This window comes from Sebastes umbrosus, chromosome 1, assembly GCF_015220745.1.
Source record: "Sebastes umbrosus isolate fSebUmb1 chromosome 1, fSebUmb1.pri, whole genome shotgun sequence".
Classification (NCBI taxonomy): Eukaryota; Metazoa; Chordata; class Actinopteri; order Perciformes; family Sebastidae; genus Sebastes; species Sebastes umbrosus.
The window spans coordinates 10061578-10084687 of NC_051269.1; the positions used below are offsets into that span (position 1 = coordinate 10061578).

The following is a 23110-nucleotide window of genomic DNA, read 5'->3' on the forward strand; positions in this document are numbered from 1 at the left end:
CAGCTTACATGAGATAAAATTGATGGAGAAAAGTGAAGATCTGCTGCCCACGGGGAGATAGATGGGAAAAACAGAGGGAAAACAGCTGACAAATGATCATTCTGAGCACCCAGACGGATCCAAACAACAACCTCTGCCTCCACAATGGCCCCTTGTCTCCTGAGGAGAAAGGCGAAAGGAAGTGAACACCATGCTGTCAGCAGTGCAGAGGACGGCTGATGGAACAAAGTGGGCACATAAGTGCCTCCAACCATTGTACTAGATTGAAACAGGGCTGTTTTTAGGTATATTAAGTATAATTTAGCACTTCCTTGTGAGCAGGAAAAATAGCAACTCTAAACCCACTCAAGCTTTTTCTATTCAACCACCTGCAACACACAGCATCACACAAATAAACAAAATACACCAGTGACACATAACACGCCCCCAACTTAAACCAAAAAAAGACAATAAATAAAAGATCAAAATATATTGATAAAAAAGGCACACAAGACAAAACACAAGACAAAACAGTAACTCTGCACCGATGGGCCATTTCCACATCCTGTTGTCATTCCCAGGCTGTCAATTACCACGGCTTTTGTCATGGCCGTCTGCGTGTGATACCTCCACACAAGACATTCTTTAGCACCTGTATGAAATGCACCGAACTTTCCTTTAACTAAAATGTAAACCCATCCGCTTCAATATCAAACTCTCAGAGAAAGTGCTGTGGTGATGTAGTTTAAAGAGCAAAGAGGCACACACAGGGCGGGGGGGGGGGGAGTTTCATTTTCCCATTACAATCAGCTGTTCGTTTGTGTCCCGTGTTCACAATGTTCAGTTTCAATTTCACTCTACAATCGTAGTAGTTCGAAGCCCAACCGTGTAGTTCTTTCCTAAACCTAACTAAGTGGTTTTGCTGCCTAAACCCAAAGTGACGCCAAGGGTCGTGACAAAATGGCAGTATGTGACGAGTTGGGATGAGAACGTGTTGTTTTGACATGTCTTTGCAGGGTAAACACCAAGCCCCCAGGAAGACCGCCGGGCTTTGAAGCAAATTTTCGTAGTGGCCAAACGGCGGTACTACAACTTCAATGTCCATCACGTGATGCCATTGGGCCCAAATAGAGTTTTTCACATAGACTTACGTTGGGAAAGAGACGTCTATAACTCAGTGGATAATTGTTTTTTAGATAAATCAACATCCCAGTATGAACACTTGAATAGCCCTTTATTTAAATCATTACGTCCTAAAAGTTGTTAAATGCACTAATAGCTGAATCCAGAGTTATTTCCCTTCCTCCGTTCATGTGTATGAGACCCAGACCGAGGCTGGGAGGCGGGCTTACAGGAAACGCTACTGCGTCTGCTCTATGGGCCCAATGGATGCGGAAGATCGCCGGAAGATCCGGGTACTTTATCACTCAGCAGTTGAGCCATTTTGGTTTCATGCGCCACTGAGCATCTCTCATAGGAATGAATGGGAGCCCAACGCCTCCAACGTTGTATCCAGTTCACTTTATCCATCCAGGGTAAACACAGGTGTAATTAATAACATTAATTTTGGCCCTGTTCCATTTAGGTGGGCCAGGGTCCTGGTATTGTGCATGCTGGCTCAGTGGAATGGCTGTGACACTAAATAGAACGGGACCATAATTCCACGGGACCAATAACTATTCCACTGTGGCTGTAATGCACCAAGAAACGCAGCAATGCACCAACAAAGACAGGGAAGAAGAAGAAGCCTGCTGGCATGTAAACATGGATGTACCAGTGGGCAACCTCCGGTTCTGAGAAGTGAAGCCAATGCGGAAGTGCCTTAAACTTGCATTCTTTCTAACAGCCAGCAGGGGACGACTCCTCTGGTTGCAAAAAGAAGTCTGATTGTGAGAAAATGAGCCTACTTCTCACTTGATTTATTACCTCAGTAAACATTATAAACATGAGTTTATGGTCTCAATCACTAGTTTCAAGTCTTTTTCAATACAGCATGATGTTCATTTAGTAAATTATGGTCCCATTTAGAGTCAGTTAGACCATAAAGCAGGGGATGCTTTAGGGCGTGGCTACCTTGTGATTGACAGGTCGCTATCACGGCGTTATCCGGTCTGGGAGTTGTTTGTATATTTTTTCTCTAATTGCTGCAGACAGTGTTGCAGATCGTACTACATTTTATGACTTTTGCATCTGGAAAGTTGTAGAATTCTTTGAGAGTTTTCACGTTTTTACAAAACTCATCCAATCTGTATTTCTGCTGGAGGTTGAAGAAGTTTGTTTTACTCGAAAGGCTGACAGTCTTGGCTTCTCTACAAGACAAGCAAAAGAAGCTGGAGACAAATAAACTGTATAAAAGATGGTCTAAGCAGGCTACCAGTATGAAGTTATTCCGTTAAGATAACTGCACTGTCAACTCTCAAAGGCGTTGCTGTTGTTGCTGTTGTTGTTGTTGTTGTAGTTGTTGTAGTTGTAGTTTCACAGATGAACAACATATAAATCTTCAAAATACAACTAAGTTCAAAAGGCTTGAGGCGTTCAAGGGTACACACACTGCAGAGGACACACAATGTATTTACAACTGTGTGTGTGAATAAACATTTCCAAGGTTACTGTCCATGCCTATTTAGCTATTGAATGATTCTGTGGAAATAATAGAAATACAAGAGTACATAGAAGTGTCTCTGTCTCAGTCCAGTTGTCATTTCAGGGTCATTCTGCTCATATTTGCTATAAGGCATGTATGAGTTCAATAAATATGAAGAAGACATATGCAGCATATTTCTCTTGCATAATATGTGCAGCAAAGAAATGTAGCCACAGAAAAATAACATCCATCAAAGCGGGAGTATTCACTCAAGCTTTTCAGAACGGAGAACCAAGACGTATTTTGGTGCTAAATGCTGCAGGGACTACCAACTACCAACTAAGTTAAAATGACTTCAAAGGTAATGTTCGCCTGATGGTTGATAATGACGGCAGGCTTTCAGTGGCTGCGGGGAACAGAGACTGTCTCTCTTACAGATAACATGACCACAAGACCGTGTCTTCTATCGTATCCCACAGGGCTTTGCAGTTTTCTGAACACGGAGAAAAACAGAAACTGGAAAATGGAATTGAACCGGCGCCAAAACTCCCGCTGGTACTAAAAGAGTACTCCGCTGACTGAAATTGTACATTTATATCATTTGACTAAAGATGGACAATTTCACAAAAAGGAACAAAATGTACGATTTATCGAGATATCGTCTTTTTAATTCCACACATGCTTCTTCCTTGTCTAAACCTGGCGACTACATTACCCACAATACAACAGATTCTGGTGTGTTGACGCCATTACATACCGGGGGCGTTTTTTTTTGTGCAATTAATTTGCACGTCAATATATTTTTTCGAGCTGTTATTTTCGTAATTTTCACACAGAACACGAATATTACGCAACGAAAAAGCGACTTCCTGAACGAGTTTTTCTGAGCATTCGCACTGCGAATAAAGGCATTAACCAATCATGCTGTGCGAAATGGACATCTTCAATACATGCACTATGCAGTGGTTTTCAAAGTTGGGTCCGGGGACCTCCAGGGGTCCTTGAGGGGGTCTCAGGGGGTCCCCAGCAAAATGGGGAATTATTTATTTTCCCTTTAAATCCATCCATAAATAACACTATGACACAATATATGTCTATTTCGGTCATGGGTTTTATACACTTTCTGTAATAAAACATGATCTTAAAGCGAAAAATTCCTAGCAGATTGGGGACCCTGGGACAAAATCTTATGAAATGGGGGTCAATGGTAGAATTTGTGCCAGTTTAGAGGTCCTTGACGTGAGAAAGTTTGTGAATCACTGCACTATAGTGTACAACAACACAGGCTCCGTTGACAGCAAACTCTATTACTCCTTTCAACCTTGACGAAGGCAGCGCAGATCAGATCCACTCCGTCTGTTATTACCGGATAACTGTTTACCAGAGGCAAATTCACTCAAACATTTAGCTAAAAGGAAACTAAAATAGTAGTGTAGGCAATACAATAAGACTTCCAGACGCTACTGCTGGTCAATAAGATCCCGGTTTTGGCCTCTGCCTGGACAAATTTATTCCACTCTTTTATTGAAAAAGTGTTGCAACTGTCACAAATTTGCATCGCTGGCAGTATGAATAGTTTCGATGCAAAATATTCACAGACGAGTATTTCGCATTTTGTGGCTTTTATGCACATAGCGGCTAATGTAGCCTCGAGTTGCTACCCTCTAGCACAGATGAGGAGCTACAGAGGTCTGGTAAGCTTCACTTCTTTCTAACTCCACACCCCCAGATGTTTTTCATTTTCAAAAACGAAGTCTTTAACCCCGATCAACGGCGACTCACTCGAGGCAATTTATCCGATTTGGCGCAGCTCCCCTTTTGTCACACATGCAGTTATACTCCCCGAGACATCTAAACAGACTTCGATGTGTAAAAGTGATGGAGTTTTAGAATTGTAGAAGCAAAGAAGGATAAAAGTGCAACAGTGACCTTTGGATCTAAATTGCCATTTGCTGACACTGCGTCAGCTCTCTTCTTAGCTATACTTTTATGTGTGAATCAAGCCAACAGTAGCACTCAGTGACAACACAGAACGTGTAATTCAGGCTGACATTTGACTGCTTCCTGTAGCCTGCGTGTTAATGACCGTAATCTGTGAGATTATGGAGGATACCACTCCATCAGGGTCATGCGACCCCCCTTCTCCCTATCAATTTACTTTCCCTTCTCTTCCTTCACTCCTCTAACCATATCCAAACAAACGCCTCATATTAATGCTGCTTCTTATCTTTTCTGTTTTGCTTTATCGCATGGTTATTTAGTAGCACAGCAGCACAATAGTGTTTCCTCAATAGTACTACCGTCTTATCAGGCATTTTCTAAGAGTCCTATTGTTTCACACAGAGGAGGGGATGATGGAACGTAGTATCTCTGCAGCCCTTTTATAGTCTACATTTCATTTCAAAGCCCTGAAGGGGAAAAAAAAAGCAGTTCAAAGGGGCTGGCGGCATAATGAGTGACAGTAGTCGCTGCCAGTACGAACAATCCAGGTGTCACTCAAGCAACAACAGTCTTTACACAGACTTATTCAGCCCTGACAAATGAACAAGGACTGTTTGAAAGTCACTGAGCTGAATAAAGCACTTAAGTCTTAAGCCTCTTTTTTTTTTTTTATCTTTCCCACTTTCTTTAGTTAGCTCAGCGAGGTCCCAAACCTCTGCACCTTGGTTAGTTGCCCCCACCCTGTCGCCGACTCATACTTGAATGGTTCAAAATTGCCTCTTGGATTGCTTTTCAGAAAATCCCTCAAGAGGACACTGGAGCAAATTCATTTCATTTGCATGTCTATCTTAACAAAAGGCACGACCAAGTTGTTGGAATATTTTAGGCGACATAAGAGAATGAGTGTTTTTCTTCTCTTCTATATAGCCGAGCCACATCACGGATATACGAACTGACCAGGTGTCGGAAAGAGCTTTGTGAATGCATTATGTAGTCCTAATAGAGCTGAAACTACAATTTGTGAAAGACTTTTGGACTTTGCTTTGGTGAATCATCCAATCACAAATGTGTCAGCAGTAGGTTTCACTTTACAGAGTGGATTCAAAGTATGTCCAGTTTGCTTTTGAATGCAGGAAATACATTTCTATTTTTATCCCACCCAGTTTTCCACATATTTCTAAAAACCTGAATGTTTTACTGGTGTGATTCCTGACGGATTTGGGTTATTGTAGTCAGCGAGCAGCTAATAAGACAAGTGTTCTGTATCTTATTATGAAGTATAAAAACTAGAATAGTTGTTATTTACAGGTCGACTCCAGTCATTTTCTTGAACATACTTCCACTCTATCAGCAGGACAAACAGCACAATCACAGACTGATAACATCAAGGTAGACAGCGTACATTTTTTAAGCATTTTGCTCGATCCTCACATCCTAAGTGATTGATAAGGTGGCCGCTGGCACAAAACAATTTGTCCCGTACCTAAAAATAACTAAACCCTTCTTAAATTGTAATCCCACCTTGCTGCCTGATCTTGATTCGGAGCGACGGTGCAACAGAGGATATAAAGTTTGAATCAGATCAATCATATGTAGATGTGACATTTAACACCAACAGTAGGTTCCCAGCTGCTGGAGGATTAAAGCCGTGTTTGAACATTTGACGGGCAAACTCCGCACAGCGTCCCATGGGAAGAGATGGCTCGCAGGATCCTGATGCAACACACTTTATGAAAGAGGCCCAGTGATTTTACATTAATATAATTAATTGGTTAAAAATAAAACAACATACCAGAGATATTAGTTTTACCGTTTATCGTCATCTGCTGATAGAAAGTCTGAGGTCTTTAACTTAGCAAATTCACTTCAGTGTTCACCCTCATTTTTATTGCATCATTATATAAAACTCCTCACTAAATTCACATAATCTTAACTCCAAACAATGCCTGTTGTTTGTGACATCAGGAGGGAGTTAGGAAGGATAATTGGGATATTTAACAGGTGTGACAGATACACACAAATGTTCATAGAAATTATAGATAGACCGAGGGGATAAAAAGGAAAACAGAAGAAATGTGTTTTAACGTGTTGGAGATGACGCCTTCAGCAATAACACAGAAACAGTTCATACCTTACTAGTAACAGTATTTACTCTAAGATGATTCTAAATGATTGTTATGATATTTTGGATATGGCTGGGCAATATGGCCAAAATCTTCTATCCTGATATCAATAAATAAATAGTCTATATGAAATAACCACATGGTAATGCCTACTGTATACTCCTGTCTGAATTAAATACATGACAAATGAAAAGTACGGAGTATTTTCTCATTTTAAGAACTTGAGTGCAAAATGAACAGTTTTAAGTGAAATTATAGAGAAAAAATAAATAAATAAATATAGACCTAGCCTATATCGCGATAGAAACAATACAGAAAGTATATACGATAGACATTTTTATATTGTTTTGACAATTTTTACAGTATGTTGTCATATTACCAAGCCCGAATTTTGTCAAACTCAACTGACCATGTACCAAAGAGTAAATTGGGTAAATTTTACTGCCACGCATGGGGTTTTAAAAATGTAATAGAAATTCAATACCACATTTCTATATAAGAACTAGTTGATTTTCATTCATTGGGACAAAACTGGGTGATCAACTGAGATTTATAATTATCATTTATCATTGCATCTGTGAATGACATCATTATAATAACTCTGTTGTTTATTTCGATGTTAAGACACACATTCCTGTTTGAAGCATGTTGAATTGTGTATTTAGTTACTCTGTAGGGCTGCAACTAACAATTATTTTCATTGTCGATTCATTTGTTGATTATTTTCTCGATTAATCGATTAGTTGTTTTGTCTATAAAATGATAAAAAAATGTCAATCAGTGTTTCCCAAAGCCCAAGATGACGTCCTCAAATGTCTTGTTTTGTCCACAACTCAACGATATTCAGTTTACTGTCATAGAGGAGTAAAGAAACCAGAAAATATTCACATTTAAGAAGCTGGAATCAGTTTTCTTAATTAATCAATTATCAAAATAGTTGGCAATTAATTTAATAGTTGACAACTAATCAATACTAATTAACTACTGGGTCATCAACAGAGATTTATAATGTTCATTATTGCATAAGACTGTGACATTATTATAATAACTCTGTTGTTTATTTCAATGTTTATATAATATATATAATGTTTATCATTGCATAAGTCTGTGACATTATTATAATAACTCTCTCCAAGACGTGCAGTCCATATTTGAAGTATGTTGAATTGAGTATATGCAGTTATTTGTAGCTTTTATTTGAATTTTAATTAACGGCACCGTGCATGTGTGATGTATTGGAAAAGTGGGTTCAAATAAGGAACATTTTGGTCAGTGAAAGAAAGAAGCCACAGCAGGTGGCAACAAAAAGGTTTTGGATTGAATTTAAATGAGACATACTGTATAATAGGTTGGATATCAAAATCATATTTCAAAAGCTCCTGTCTGACTGAAGCTGGTGGAAGATTATAATGTTGTAGATGGAAATTTAAGACCTAATACAAGTTGACAGTTTGCTAATAAATCACCCTGACCACCTGGCTTTATCCCTGCACCTCATTAGTATCACAAGTTACATCTAAGACAGACAAAAGAAATATATACAACTTGTGAATACTTGGATACGACTCAAAAACTTCAGCATGGAAAGCATCCTAAGGGGCTTTGAATTTAACTTTATTTCCTCCCCCATATAAAGGCCAGTTTATACTTCAGAGAATAAATAGTTTGAATGACTATATCCACTTTCTTCTTGATGAGAATATTTCAAAAAGTTATACACCCCCAGAATTACAATTACAATTTAAACAGACTCTAAATCTTTGAGCATATGACACTGCCTCCATTACTTTGTCCAGCATATAACCTTTTCTGACCTTTCTGAATGTACGCCACCTTTTGCTAAAAGTCTGCATGTTTAACAGGCCCTGCGGACTAACATCTGTGCACCGCTTTGCATCACTCTCGCCCATATGGACGACACTAATAAGAATTGTGAGAGGCAGCACATTATGTCCCAAAGATGAGGCTTCATTCTCAATAGCTGAGGAAGACTTTATGATCACTGTCACGCCGTGTGTGTGTTGCTAAAAGAGGCCATTTCTAAGGAACAAAGGAAAACTTGCTTTATATTCAGCCCAGAACCTCTGTGCTGGCAAGAAACTTCAGTGCCCCGAAGCGAACAAATGTTCCATCGTCTGCCTCTCGCAAACCTTTAGATCTCTGTGAATGTCAGCAATATTATTCTCACACCACGGTCCCCAATCCGGTCTGAAGGCCTGGCCACAGTGCTCGAATCAAATCTCAAGATGCCAGAGCGTCTGTGATGTGGCCCGCCACTAAAGAGCCCAGGCACAGAAGAAAAACAGTGGGGCCGATCGATGGTCTGACTGGGCAAATATCAGGCCCAACCGTGGGGCAGCGACTCAAAGTGTCTGACAGACAGAAATCATTCTGCCATGACGAGCCAGGCATGCTAAATGCTGATGAGCTTGTTTGAAAAGGTCTCACCACTTGGGATATTCAAAGTGTCAGCCATCAACAGCATGCTTTATTCACTGAAGAAAGCCATTTAGAACTGTCGGGCTGCTTCTGTTAAATGTGAGCCATGTTTTAGTTGAAATTATATATATCATATTTATATATATATATATCACTATTATTATATACTGTATATATTAGGGCTGTCAAAGTGTCGCGATAATAACGCGTTAACGCAAATTTGTTTTAACACCACTAATGTCTTTAACGCATTAACGCAAATTGCGCTTTTTACGTTGTAGCGGGCTCAGTTTTAAAGCTAGAGTGAAGATACTGGCATCATATGAAACTAGAAAAGGAAGGAATCCATTGGTACCAACCATGCTAGCTTGTTGGGAAGGAGGCTAAATAACGCTCCAACTTGCGTGAAATTTGGAGGAAAAACTGGCATGGCCATTTTCAAAGGGGTCCCTTGACCTCTGACCTCAAAATATGTGAATGAAAATGGGCTCTATGGGTACCCACGAGTCTCCCATTTACAGACATGCCCACTTTATGATAATCACATGCAGTTTGGCTTGAGTTTGCCATGTTATGAGCATATTTTTTATGCTAAATGCAGTACCTGTGAGGGTTTCTGGACAATATTTGTCATTGTTTTGTGTTGTTAATTGATTTCCAATAATAGATATATACATACATTTGCATAAAGCGGCATATTTGCTCACGCCCATGTTGATAAGAGTATTAAATACTTGACTAATCTCCCTTTAAGGTACATTTTGTACAGATAAAAAATGTGCGATTAATTTGTAATTAATGTCAATTAACTATGGACAATCATGCGATTAATCGATTGACAGCCCTAAAAAATACCACTACTATTCATAATGAAGACAAATGTTGGAGTGCTTCACGACTTTCAAATATGGTTAAAATCATTACAGTCCTTCAACATTAACCAACAGTTAAAGCTAGAGTCCGTAATGCTGATAAACCAGCAAGAGCTAGATTTGAAAAATGATTCAACCAAAAACCCAGTCCAGTGTTGCCAACTCTTTTCCAATGAAAGAAGCTAGCAGCACTAGCTCCGAAAGTCCCTAAATCTAGAGATAAAGTCGCCAAGTCGGTAACACTGACAGCCCGTTACTTCAGGCCTCCCTCCAAAGCCACTCCCCCAAAATTATCATTATGAATGTAAACAACAAACACAAGCTAACAGCTTGTGGAAGACTCCGGTTTGGGCAGAATGAAATGATTGGACGGGTTTATTACAGTCCTGCGACAGCCACAGATACCAGATCTTTTCTTTTCTTTTTGTCAGAGCATTTGATTTATTGATTGCTGTCGGGATGGAATGAGAATTTCAACAAATATAACCAAAAAAATATTTGAAAAAGCACAACCAACGCTATCTTTAAACTCCTTTTCATGCTTACATTTCAACTTCCAACAACATTTGAACCACCTGCAGAGTTTCAACTTCAACTGACGTTTTCCAGCTCAACTTCAGCAAGCGTCAGTGTGCTCTGGTTGTGAAAGATATACTGTAAGGGAGCACGACATGACAGGTAATAAATGTGGCTTCTTTTAAATGCTCTAACAATTTGAAATTGGACAGATGGTTTAGTCAAGTCTGATGGCTGAGAAATGCCTGGATTTGCCTGACAATATATTTTTGGTTGTTACTCTTTGAATATTAATATGTGAATGTGTTTAGTAATATTATACGGATTCAAGGATTCAGTCTTCATAGGGCAATGCTGCCTCCCAGAGAAGACCGGGTTATCTGTGTTGAGGTGAATACTGTTTTACAAAGAGAATCAACATCATCCTGAACTGATATTCAAAATTGCACAGTTGTATTCAAATAACTACATGGCTCTCTTTTTAATAACAAAATATTACAGTGCAACTCAACTTTTGCAAACACACCATAGAGTCAGAAAGGAAAGAGATGCAAAAAGCTGCAAACTCCACCTGCACTGAACAATTGTCCAACTTTGTGAGTTACACCCAAAGATGTCATTCATGTTACATAACTTTTAAATTAAACAGATTTCCTGGGCCTCGAAACATAACCGCAGGATTTTGAATCAAATCCCTCTCTGGATTTCATGGCTCTGGATAAAATATGTTGCATGGCGGAAATCCAAGATCCATAACTCTCAAATCCTTTCCCCCCTCGGTCCGAGGCCTATCTAGCATTACATTACATGAAAATAAATTCATATTCTAGAGGTATCCAGACAGACAGATGACTTGTATAATCGTATATATATATTCTAGCCTCTAAGTCTGTCTTCTTCCAGAACAGGTCAAAATGAGAGTTACATCTCGTTAATAGCTGCAGGGACAACAATGGATGACAGAGATCCACCCACATGAGACTTCATAGGCAGAACCCGTATTGTTTACTGAAATTAACACATTTACTGTAAACCCTCAGTTTACTGAGTTTATTCAATACGTCTCGCTAAAACTAAGGAAGTCGAACACAACAACCTGAGGCCAATTGTTCCTTCATGAAGGTTATGAAGTTTTGTTGAAACTGTTTTAGAGAGGAGTTGATTCAACTTTGTGGTCATTTTGAAGGCTGTTTATGGTGCCAAATATACCAAGAAGGTTTCTAAACATTAGAAACTACAGCATCTTAAATGGCCGTGAAGTTGAATCAACACATCCCTAAAACAGTTTCAACAGAAAACAATCATTATGATTTTCATGAAAGTACAATATATATTTCAGTGCTGTTGTATTAGGGCTGTGAGAGGGCACATCTCTTTGCCAATTACATAATCGTTGCATTTAAACTATTAATTAAAAGTCGATACGGGTTTTTGACAATCAATATATCACAAAACATAATACTCAATATACTCAATATTATCGATATTTTCTTACACACATTAGACTGCTTTATTTGGTAACACTTCATTTTACAGGTCCGCAAATTTCATGGTAATTAGTTGATAAATAGCAAGTAAACTATTTGAAATTGTCTTTGGAATTACTGCCAAATTGCCCCAATATTTACCTCAAAATGTATCAAAAAATTACTTTGTTTGGCTGTCTTGACTTGGGACTTGACTCTGGACTTTTAGTATTATTATTTTATATCTATTATAAACATTATTTCGCTATTTCCCAATATGCAGTAATAAATAGCTGGAAATTTATTTAATACATTTCCAGGAAAAGAATACAAAGTTAATTGATATGCTTTATTTCCATGTCTGCTGATAAATAGATTATAATTATCAAATAACTCGAAACTTTGAAATTTCTTTAAAAAAAAGTCCCTGAATTATTACATTAGCTACCAGGTTACATTTGTGTAGACAATATGTCACACAATGGTGAGATTTGTGCCTGATCAAAAGTGTCTTCTATTAGTTTTGGTTTTCTACCTCCGATGAAGAGCAGCCGCTTCTCAAGCCTAAAGGCCCTATTTTAACCATTATATGCTATTTTAGCATATCATTATCAAATAATGTTTATAATTAAGTCATTTTAAATAAATTTTGAGGTAAATATTGGGGTAATTTGGCAGTAATTCCAAAGAATTTCAAAAAGGTTACTTGCTAATTATCAGCTAATTACCATAAGATTTGCGGACCTGTAAAATGAAGTGTTACCCTTTATTTTTATCTGTACCTAATTAACTGACAACTGAGTACATCTGGAGAAATCCTATATACTTTAATGTATCAAAAGTAGAGAAAGTGGATCAAAAACCATCAAATTATAGTAGCTATTAATCTTTTATCTGATTCAATAACTATCTATTTATGTTAAAGATTTTATGAGAGGGCTCGTTAATTATAAAATGCAATAGTGCTTCCAATTATGTGGCGCTTAACAACTGACTTCAGCCAGTAAATGCTGTGTAGTAAGCACAGAAACAATGATCAGAAGAGGATGTATTGCTGGTAAAGGAGACTCGTGTCCACTTTGATGGCGGTAAGCTGACCTCTCAGACAGGCTAAGTGTCACTGGAGCGGAGCCAGATTTAAACAGCGTCCAAGCAGATGGTAGCGTCAGCCAGACAGGACACACAGACACATTCCTCCAGCAGAAGCAGAGCGATTGAGACAACCCGTGGTGTTGCCACCTGTTTCAGCACGCTGCATAATTAAACCACATCCACAAAAACTCTCGGCTCAACACAATGACTCACTTTCCCAGCATCCCTCAAGCGGCACTCAGCGAGATCATTCATCAGAAAGTGCTAAAAGGAGCTCAAATTGTTCTCTTTCTTTCTCCGACTTTGTCTTCACATCCACTCCGCCCCTCCATCTCCAGCTCTAACCATACATCTCCTCCTTGCTACCTGACTAACAACATCCCTCCAGGGGATGTAAAGAAAAAATTTTGACGTGCTCGGCTTTTCACAATTCAACTTTGTGCTGCCTGAAAACACAGAGTATGACTCAGATGTGTATGTGACGATCATGGGGGTCAGATATTGATCACTTATTTGCTACTGCTTGACGTAAGCCCACCTTCGAGTTAGAGAATGATTCATCTTATCACACACACGCGTTTCACATCGCACATTTCCTTTCCTGTTTTCTTAACACTAAAATAAGCACACAAGTATAGGCTCAGAATGGCTATTTATTCCATCTAGTCCCTTTTTTCAACATGTAAAATAATCCATATTGAGTCAAAATAGAAACACTGAGAGCCCGCTATCTATATCTGTAAGCTCTATGAGTGTTTAAACAGCACTGAGCCGACTCAATGTGCAGCCAGCTTTGTGAGAACACTGAGGCCCATGGGACACATATGTGATGGGCGTAAGGCTGATGATGATGATGATGATGATGATGATGATGCTGGGCCTGTGAAGATACAGTATGTTTCACTATAATGCACAGACAGTGATTAGTTCTGTTTTCCTTTACCCATACGTTTAGATAACACAAGGAATAGGTGCAGGATCCCCTGAAACTTCAACTATGTGCCAAGCGTGTAGGAGAACTATACGGTGGTCGATAGCATTATCTATAGAGCCAGTGTTTGGTTTGTCCGTTCTGGGCTACTGTAGAAACATGGCGGCCAGCTCCATGAAGAGGACCAACTCCCTTTCTAGATATAAACAGCTCATTCTTAGGTAACTAAAACACAATGATTCATATTTTCAGGTGATTATACACTAAAGAAAACATAATTATTAAAGCGGCAGTAGGCAGATAAGATTACATATTATGTATCATAGATAGCATGTTGTGTATCAGTAACAAGACCATAATAACATGATTCAAACAAAGATGTTTGCATTATCATGTCTTGTTGCAGTGAATGGGGGTTGATAATCAGACAACAGTAGTGACTGAATCCAGCCTTTGGTTTTCATTGGTTGTTTGGAACAGCTGCACATGTTCCTCATTAAGGGCACAAGGAGAGGAGAATAGAGCATGTGTCTATTTTCTGCTTTAAACCTGCAGTAGGCAGAAAGTTTTTGGCATCATTGGGAAAAGTTCCATAATAACCTTTCAGCATATTGTAATTCAAGTGTTCTGAGAGAAAACTAGACTTCTGCACCTCCTCATGGCTCTGTTTTCAGACTTTAAAAAAAATGCCCGATGGGAGAATTTGACCAATCACAGGTCATTTCAGAGAGAGAGAGAGAGAGCGTTCCTATTGGCTGTTCATTCAACGGAGGCAGCTGTCAATCACTCGTGAACTCTGATCAAACGGTCAAACTAGGCAGCGCTGATCAAATATGAATCAATATTCTGTTACTGTAATGCCTATTTCTCTCCTCAAATGTTTTCAGAAACATCTTGTAGTGTACTGTTTAGCTGTAAAATTAGAAAATTTGCTCCAACTGGTGGGCGGTGCTTGGTATTTCCTCAACTGATCTCAACATGGCTGCCGGGTCACAAACTTTCTGAAAACATTTTACGCGACCTCTGATCTATGAAATTTTGTAGATAGATGCCATTAGGAGCACCGGAGGACACAGAGGCACTTGATTTTTTTCAGATTACCTGTCTCATGCACTACTGTTAGGATATAGTGACTGTTTTATAACTTTAATAACTTTTTTAAATCATATTTGCTCCAATTCTACCCACTGCTGCTTTAATATCATATTCCATTTCTTCCAACAGAGTCCCCTAAAAGTCACACACTGTTCCTTTAAGGCACTTTTCACATACACACCTGGGATTACGCATAGAAAACATCTGTCCAAGCATGGGTAATAGTTACATATAGGCCTATATGGTGCATTCATGTAAAAGTATACATTTCCTATTCTACGGTTATCATTGGTCTCATTATATCATATTTTCCTGATTGCCCTTTCTTGTAATTTGAATATACAACTACGTAGTCATTTAAAACAAAATTCAAGTGACTGTGATTGGTAGAAAAGAGTCCAAAAGGCATCATACCTTGATGTAGCGGGTTAGCCGTGGGTAAACTCTTCTTATTCCCAGGAGGACAGAGAAAAACGTCCTGAGGGGGAACGAGGTAGTGACCACGTGGGTGACTTCGGGAAAGGAGAAGACATTGAAGCCTGATGTCTCGTAGCTCTTTAAAAGCTCCTCGTCGGCCTTGTTGTCTCCCTCGCTCAGAATACTGCCGACAACGTAGCGACACTGTGGTCCCGGCACCTGGAAGCAAGGGTCAAATGAACAAATAAATAAAAAATCAATAAGAGAGAACATAAAAACAAGATGAGACTGATAGTTTAGAGGGATCAGATAGAAGCGATGCTCACACTCTGTAGCCTTACCAGCATTTGCCCTTTCCCATTTTTCCTCATTATTACGACTCTAAATGATTGCAGAAAACACTACATCATCTCTCCTATTGCCCGTCAATCTCCCTGAGAAAAGGGGGTAAAACTCTGTGGTGTCACCTCACCTATCATCAACATTTCCATAGACTCTCTGGAGACTGGTGAGTCGGAAACACTAGGGTGTAATGTAAGGTAATTGTATGAGTAGTGCACAGCATAAATAAATAAAATAAACACTGGGATGTAGATATCTTCTCTGATGTCAGCCAGGTGCCAAATTTAAGGAGAAAATATTCTCATTAATCAGAGCTCTAATTGGCGCATTTGGCAGCGCAGCAATTATTGCTCCTTCCTCCACTCTGAGCACCCTGGTGCCCATTAAAAAAAGAAGAAAAGGGAGACACTCTTTACAAATGAATACTCCTGGGACATCCAAGACTTTCTCCCCACTGTGCTGAGCTGAGCACCGCTGAAGGCTCATGTAATAAATAAGCTGGAATGGTCCAATTTGTCCATAAAACTATCAATGCTACGCTTCTAGCACAGCCAGTGTCTGTGAGAATGTCTATTTTCTCCTCTATTCCTCCACACGCAAGACCAGTCATGGGTAGAAGTGAGGCGTTCACCGTGCACTGCACACTACTACTAATTATTCACACAACCAAGCACACATTCAAGGTTTCAAACACACACAAATACTGCAAGACGGGAGAAATCTGCATGCACAAGATCCGTTTAGTGTCAGCAGATTAACTACAGATGATCTATAGCTAATTTGAATAATTTTGTGATGAATTCTGATTATCAGAATCAGTTCTTAATCTGATTCTATAGTGCAACCAGTGAGCAACCTCCAGGTCTGAAAAGTGAAGCCAATGCAGAAGTGCCTTAAACATACGTTCTCTCTAACAGCCAGCAGGGGGCGACTCCTCTGGTTGCTAAAAGACGTCTGATTGTATAGAAGTCTATGAGAAAATGAGCCTACTTCTCACTTGATTTATTACCTCAGTAAACATTGTAAACATGAGTTTATGGTCTCAATCGCTAGTTTCAAGTCTTCTTCAATACAGCATGATGTTCATTTAGTAAATTATGGTCCCATTGAGAGTCAAGTAGAGCATAAAGCAGGGGATGCTTTAGGGCGTGGCTACCTTGTGATTGACAGGTCGCTACCACGGCGTTGTCGGGCCGGGAGTTGTCCGTGTTGTGGCAGCTGCCAATTCTCTGGTGCTTGCTGTTGTTTCCCTTTTCCCTGGTGTTTTTTTTGGTTGAGTTGCTGAGTGATTAGAGGGTTATTCAGTTCACCTGTTGCGCAGGGTGTGGGGACTGGCTCTTAAATGATAGTTGAGAGCAGCTTGGTGCATTCCCCTCTTGGCCAATCAGGGTGTAACGACGCCCTTTCTGTAGGGCTTAAAAGAGGAGGGAAACTGCACACCCAGTGTCATTCTGATCTCTCCTTCACTCAATGCAACATGTGTTATCAGCTTTACCAGAAACTCTGGTCTGTTTTGGGCCCTTTTGGGATTCTGTGATCTTTGTGTTTTGTTTGTTGAGAGTGTTGACTCTCCTAGTTGGGGAAACAAGTTAAGTGCCAACCAATTAGGTTACCTGCACTGGGACGATTAGGTGCTATTTGTGCAACAGCTGGCTTGCCTTACAATAGCCTAACGCCTGCAGGCTGTATTTTTGTATTCTATTCATTTGTTGATTTTCAATGAAACCCTTTATACCCATTTCTTTTAGTGTATTTTATTTGGGAAAACTTTAAAGGAGGGTAAAAGGAAAAACACAAACCAATATTTCAGTTTCCTTAATTGTTTGTTAATATAGAGGCATTTGTTCATTATTGAAGAGGCATTTGTTCATTATTATTATTAAGAAGGCATTTTATTTTATATTATTATGTGGATGGGAACTGTTTTTCAGTCTTCTGACTCAGTACCGCCACAGTGTTTTCATCTTAAAACTTTAACCCTTTCACAGTGTGTTTTCAGTTCATGAGAGTTAATTATAACCTTTTTGGTAGCCTAAAAATGTCTTATTCAGCATTCGATTGATTGATTGATTGATTGATTGATTGATAGATTGATTGATTGAGCTATTTTTAAGCAACAAATGCCAACATTTCTCTGGTTGCAGCTTCTCCAGTGTGAGGATTTGCTTTAATATCTTTTGGACTGTGTTTTGGACTGTTGGTCGGACAAAACAACACATCTGATGATGTCAACAAGAACTCTTGGAAAATGTGATTTTTCACTAATCTAACATTTTATAGACCAAACGATTTAGCGATTAATTGAGAAAATGGTCTGCAGATTTATCGATAATGAAAATAATCATTAGTTACAACCCCATTTCAGGGTTTTAGGAAAAGGATCTCACATTAGTCATCTTCGTAATAAGGGAAATAACAATCTACAGCCTAGATTTTGGGATATTTTTTGTCTATCTGCTGTCAATTTCCAGCTATATTCCCAGGTAGAGAATCTTCAGATTGAGTCAAGTTGTGGGGAAATAATCACCACCTTCAGTCGACTTGAGGCTAATATTACATGCATTGTTTTCTCTTGCCAGTGTTGTAAATTATAGATTTTTCCCCTCCAGCGTTGGCATTGTTGTCACGCATGAAGCAACAAACAGTACATACAACTCCTGGCTGTACATGGATACACATGATATTTTAAAGACGACAGCTAAGCCATATTGTCCAGTAAGCCATTAATGCTTTGGATCTTCAGAGGAGATAATGAAGACTCACAGGAAAAGAGATGATCCCCATCAAATGTCCCCAATCCCTAAATAAACATCTACTCACTACTCCAAATCAACAATAGAGACACAGTCAAAAGAAGAGTCAAGCTCTCAGTGGAGCTGGCCAAACTGAAATATAACGTGTCAAACACTTTGTTAAAAACAAAACACATTGATTTTAAATATCCAGTTAAAGTGGTAGTAGGCAGTATATTTTTGGCATCATTGGGCAAAAATTCCATAATAACCTTTCAGCATATTGTAATTCAAGTGTTCTGAGAGAAAACTAGACTTCTGCACCTCCTCATGGCTCTGTTTACAGGATTTAGATAATCTAGCCCGTGACGGAAGAGTTTGACCAATCACAGGTAATTTCATTGAGAGAGCGTTCCTATTGGTTGTGCTCCGGTCATGTGACCGGAACTTGGTGTTCCTTCACCAGATTTCACAATGGCGGCGGCGTCACAAACTTTCTCATCTTACAGCTAAACCGTACACTACAAGATGATTCTGAAAACATTTGAGGAGAGAAATAGATATTAACGTAACATAATATTGATTCATATTTGATCAGCGCTGCCGAGTTTGACCGTTTGGTCGGAGTTCGCGAGTGATTGACAGCCGACTCTCATAGACGGCAGCTGGACAGCGGACCTTAGATCAGCTGTTACTGCTTGTTTTCCTCCGGTCTGTGAAATCTTGCAGATGCTGTTAGAAGCACCGGAGGACACAGAGGCACATGATTTTTTTCAGGTTACCTGTTTCATGTACTACTGGCACGATATAGCGACCGTTTTATAAAAATAACTTATTTTTTTTTAAATCATATTTTCTCCAATCTCGCCTTCTTCAGCTTTAATGGCTTGACTGATATATAGTACCAATAGTGCATTTGGGAAACTTTACCCATAAGGATATTTTTGACAGTTTGGATGTTTTGGGGGCTCACAGTGGGGAGTCTGAGCCAAGTGGATTTATTAATCATCACAGGGCTCCTCCATGTAGGGAGTCCAGAACAAAGAACCAGCAGCGCCAAAAGCACAAGCCTCTGTCCACAATCTTTGTTTTGCTTCTCTGCACTCATCAAGACGCAAGTGCTCTCTCTTTTGATGTTTCTTCAACACACTGACAGCTCATCTGGAGCAAAAAAGTTTCTGAAATTCAACTGTAAGAACGGCGGCTTTATGTCTCTCGCACACGGACTGGACTGACTCTGGTAAGACAACAAGAGGTAAGAAAGGCAAATTATCTTCACCAGCATACAAAGTACCACGCTCACATTCAGAAAGGCTACATTGGCCTTTATGAAAGATTTTCCACTATTTCATCATTCACCACAAAGACTGATACATATTCCCTGACTGACCCCTGCTTCATCATATTGTGACCTAAACATGGGTCTCTGAAGATGGGCAGACACGTGTGTCATTTCACCACTTGTCACACAGCTTTTTATTTAGACAAGAACCTCAAACCCTGACCCCGATCGCTTACTTGGAATATCAAGTTTGACAGAACACCACCCCCGTTACCTCCCTCTGACGTTTGTCAAAGTTGGACGCAGCAGAGGAGGAGAGGAGAGCTGCAGGGTAGAGGGGAAGTGGGAGCACTGGGTCAAAACCCCCCCGGCTTTGAGACTGTGAAGAGGCTGGTGGAGGAGATGGGTTTTAGTGAGCGGGGCCCTGTATATCTGTTAGCCGTTTGAAGGAACAGACAGAGCTGCTCCAGCCCTGTATCCATGGCAACCATCTGAGGACCAACTCAAGTCCTTGTCGAGGTCTTTTGTTTCTCCAAAGGAAGTGATTAAAGGAGGTAAAAGTGAGAACAGAGGATGAGACTAGCCATGCCGACACTTCATCCTCTGTCAGCTGCACTTTGGAAAATCTCCCTCACTACAAATATCAATGGACAGTGTCTCACTGTTTAGACACCAAAATACCAGCCCTCCTATCTGAGAGCACTCTCTGGGGCTCCTGACGCCGGGACTGAATGGCATCCCGAGGCTCGGACGCTAATGAGCTGAGATCATTACGCCAATTATTTTAACTTAGATCAGGATTTGGCTGTGACTGTGCAGAGGAACCAGGACCCACTGCTGGCCTAATTGCCGGCTTGGAAAAAAGAGGATGAGCATAACAAAAGTGTTTTGAAGCCGAGCTGAGGACTAAAGTCCATCACTGAACTCCGATTACATTCCAGCAGGTTGTTTAAGTAGCACCACTTAAGTCAATACTGTTGAGAGGCAGCTCTGAAAATGGGAGATATCAGCATATTTCAGATACCGAGAGTAAATGCAAATATTAGAGTTGAGTGATACTGACAAAGGAAATATCACAGTATAGTTGACAATACTTCAATATGGATAGTTTGACAATGTTTGGTTCTAACTATTTGCACTTCCATATATAATATTTCCTCTAAAATACAGGTATGTAACAAGGGAAGAAAGACTCACTAATGGCCACTAATTGATCCTTCCACTCAGCTAGAGCTGCTAATTTGTGCTAACTATACCCCTATATTTAACAGACCCTGATTGTTTTTTTTAATTATCATTACTATTATTATTATTATTATTTTGTTTTTATTCATCTTTTCCTTTCCTTATATTTTATTTGTTGTATAATTTATTTTATTTTTATGTTATTTTTATACTGTAAAATATATTTGCAGAATTTTAATGAAAAATCTGAATCGAACTTTTGAAATAAATTATTAAAAAAAAACGTATTTTTAATGGAAGTTCAAGTTTGTGAACTCTAGATGTGTATAGTGATAGTGATCTGAAACAATTAAATGTAGTAGACTATTAAGAAACCCTGGTTTAACTGATATGTAACCATATTTGTTTAATAATTAATATTTAGAACATCATGGAAAGCTACTTCCTTGATAGTGAAATGGCCCTGTGAGTCAGAGTTCAACAATTGCAATAATGGCATCTGAAAACATTTTTGTTTTTGTGATTAAATCTGCAGGTATGTAACATGGGAAGAAAGAATCACTAATAATAGCCGCTGATTGATCCTTCCACTCAGCTAGAGCTGCTCATTTGTGCTAACTGCTGACTATACAGTATGTATACACTATACTCTCAGTTGCCAGTTTATTAAGTAGGCTACACCTTTCTAAAAAACGAATGTCTAATACGCCAAATCTTCAATTAGAGCTGCAACGATTGTCACTTATTTAATTAATCGCCAACTATTTTGATAATTGATTGATCTAAATGTGAATATTTTCTGGTTTCTTTACTCCTCTAGTAAACTGAATATCTATGAGTTGTGGACAAAACAAGACATTTTAGGACGTCATCTTGGGATTTTGGGAAACACTGATCGACATTTTTCACCATTTTCTGACATTTAAAGATCAAACAACTAATTGAGAAAACAATTGACAGATGAATCGACAATGAAGATAATCGTTAGTTTCAGCTCTACCGACAATATACCTTCATGAAGGTTGTAAAGTTCAGTTTTTGTTGGAACTGTTTTCCAGAGTTGTTGATTCAACTTTATGGTCATGTTGGAGGCTGAGTTATACTGATAGGTGTTTCTATTATTTTGTCCACCCCATTTACATTAATAAGGGTAGGCCAAATAGCAGAAACACTGCTCTGTATAATCATTTATATCAATAAAATCATTGATTGTTTTTAAATTAACTGATTATTTTAGTCTATAAAATGACGATAAATTGTGAAAAGTGTCCATCTCACGTTCCCATTGATTGTTTCATCCGACCATCAGTCCAAAATGCAGAAATATTCAGTTTACAACGAGATAAAACAGAGAAAAGCGTAATGTCTTCACATGTGAGAAACTGAAACCAGACAGGTATTATAGATTAATAAAATACTTCAATGATTTATCAATTCATTGTTTCAGATATAAGCATGTAAAGTCCTTTATTATTGTGTCTTATCATGATATTCCAGATATCTTGATGATATCTAATCTCATATATGGCCCAGCTCTCAATGCATTCTCTCACGGAGGTCATATAGAGATCAGCAGTTTGCTATGACAGCCAGCTGAATAAAGTGTTTTACAATCAATATTAGCTCATGCTATAGCAGAATTCTAAAGATCCCCTGTTTTCCACCCTTGTTAGCAGAACCAGCAGACCCTCCACAGTGCATCAAACTGAACTGCTTCATCATTTTGAGATGCTTCTCCTTGTCTCATTCCTTATCGTTCTGTTTGGGGCTGAGCCTATTGAAAAAACAACTCACGCTGTGGACTCGCTTTAAAATGTGGGAACTAGCGCTGCAGGATTTTGGAGACCCCAGAGAGTGAGCAGGATCATGTATCAGGAAAACAGATCCAGCAGATAATATTTCCTGCTGCTCATAGACACTGAGATTTTGGGATGGATGGAGTTCACACAGGGACTGGTTGGGAAAGTTGGAAAACACCTCACAGAGAGAGATCCAATTTAGTAATCGGGATTGAGTGAGTCTCAGTCATATTCACTTCAGTTTTGTAAGCTTCCACGTTTTCACCCTTGACCTTTATGGAACTCCAAAATGGCCAATATTGAATAAATATTTTG

At 39.1% G+C, this 23110-nt stretch overlaps 1 protein-coding gene across 1 annotated transcript in view; it reads right to left on the bottom strand.

The window, feature by feature from the left end:
- Positions 1–23110, bottom strand: part of LOC119488987 (testis-expressed protein 264) — a 46377-nt gene that overhangs the window by 20649 nt on the left and 2618 nt on the right. Inside the window, exon 2 of the mRNA XM_037771087.1 lies at positions 15453–15674. Coding sequence (XP_037627015.1) covers positions 15453–15674 — 222 coding nt within the window. The remainder of the gene's footprint in view (positions 1–15452; positions 15675–23110) is intronic.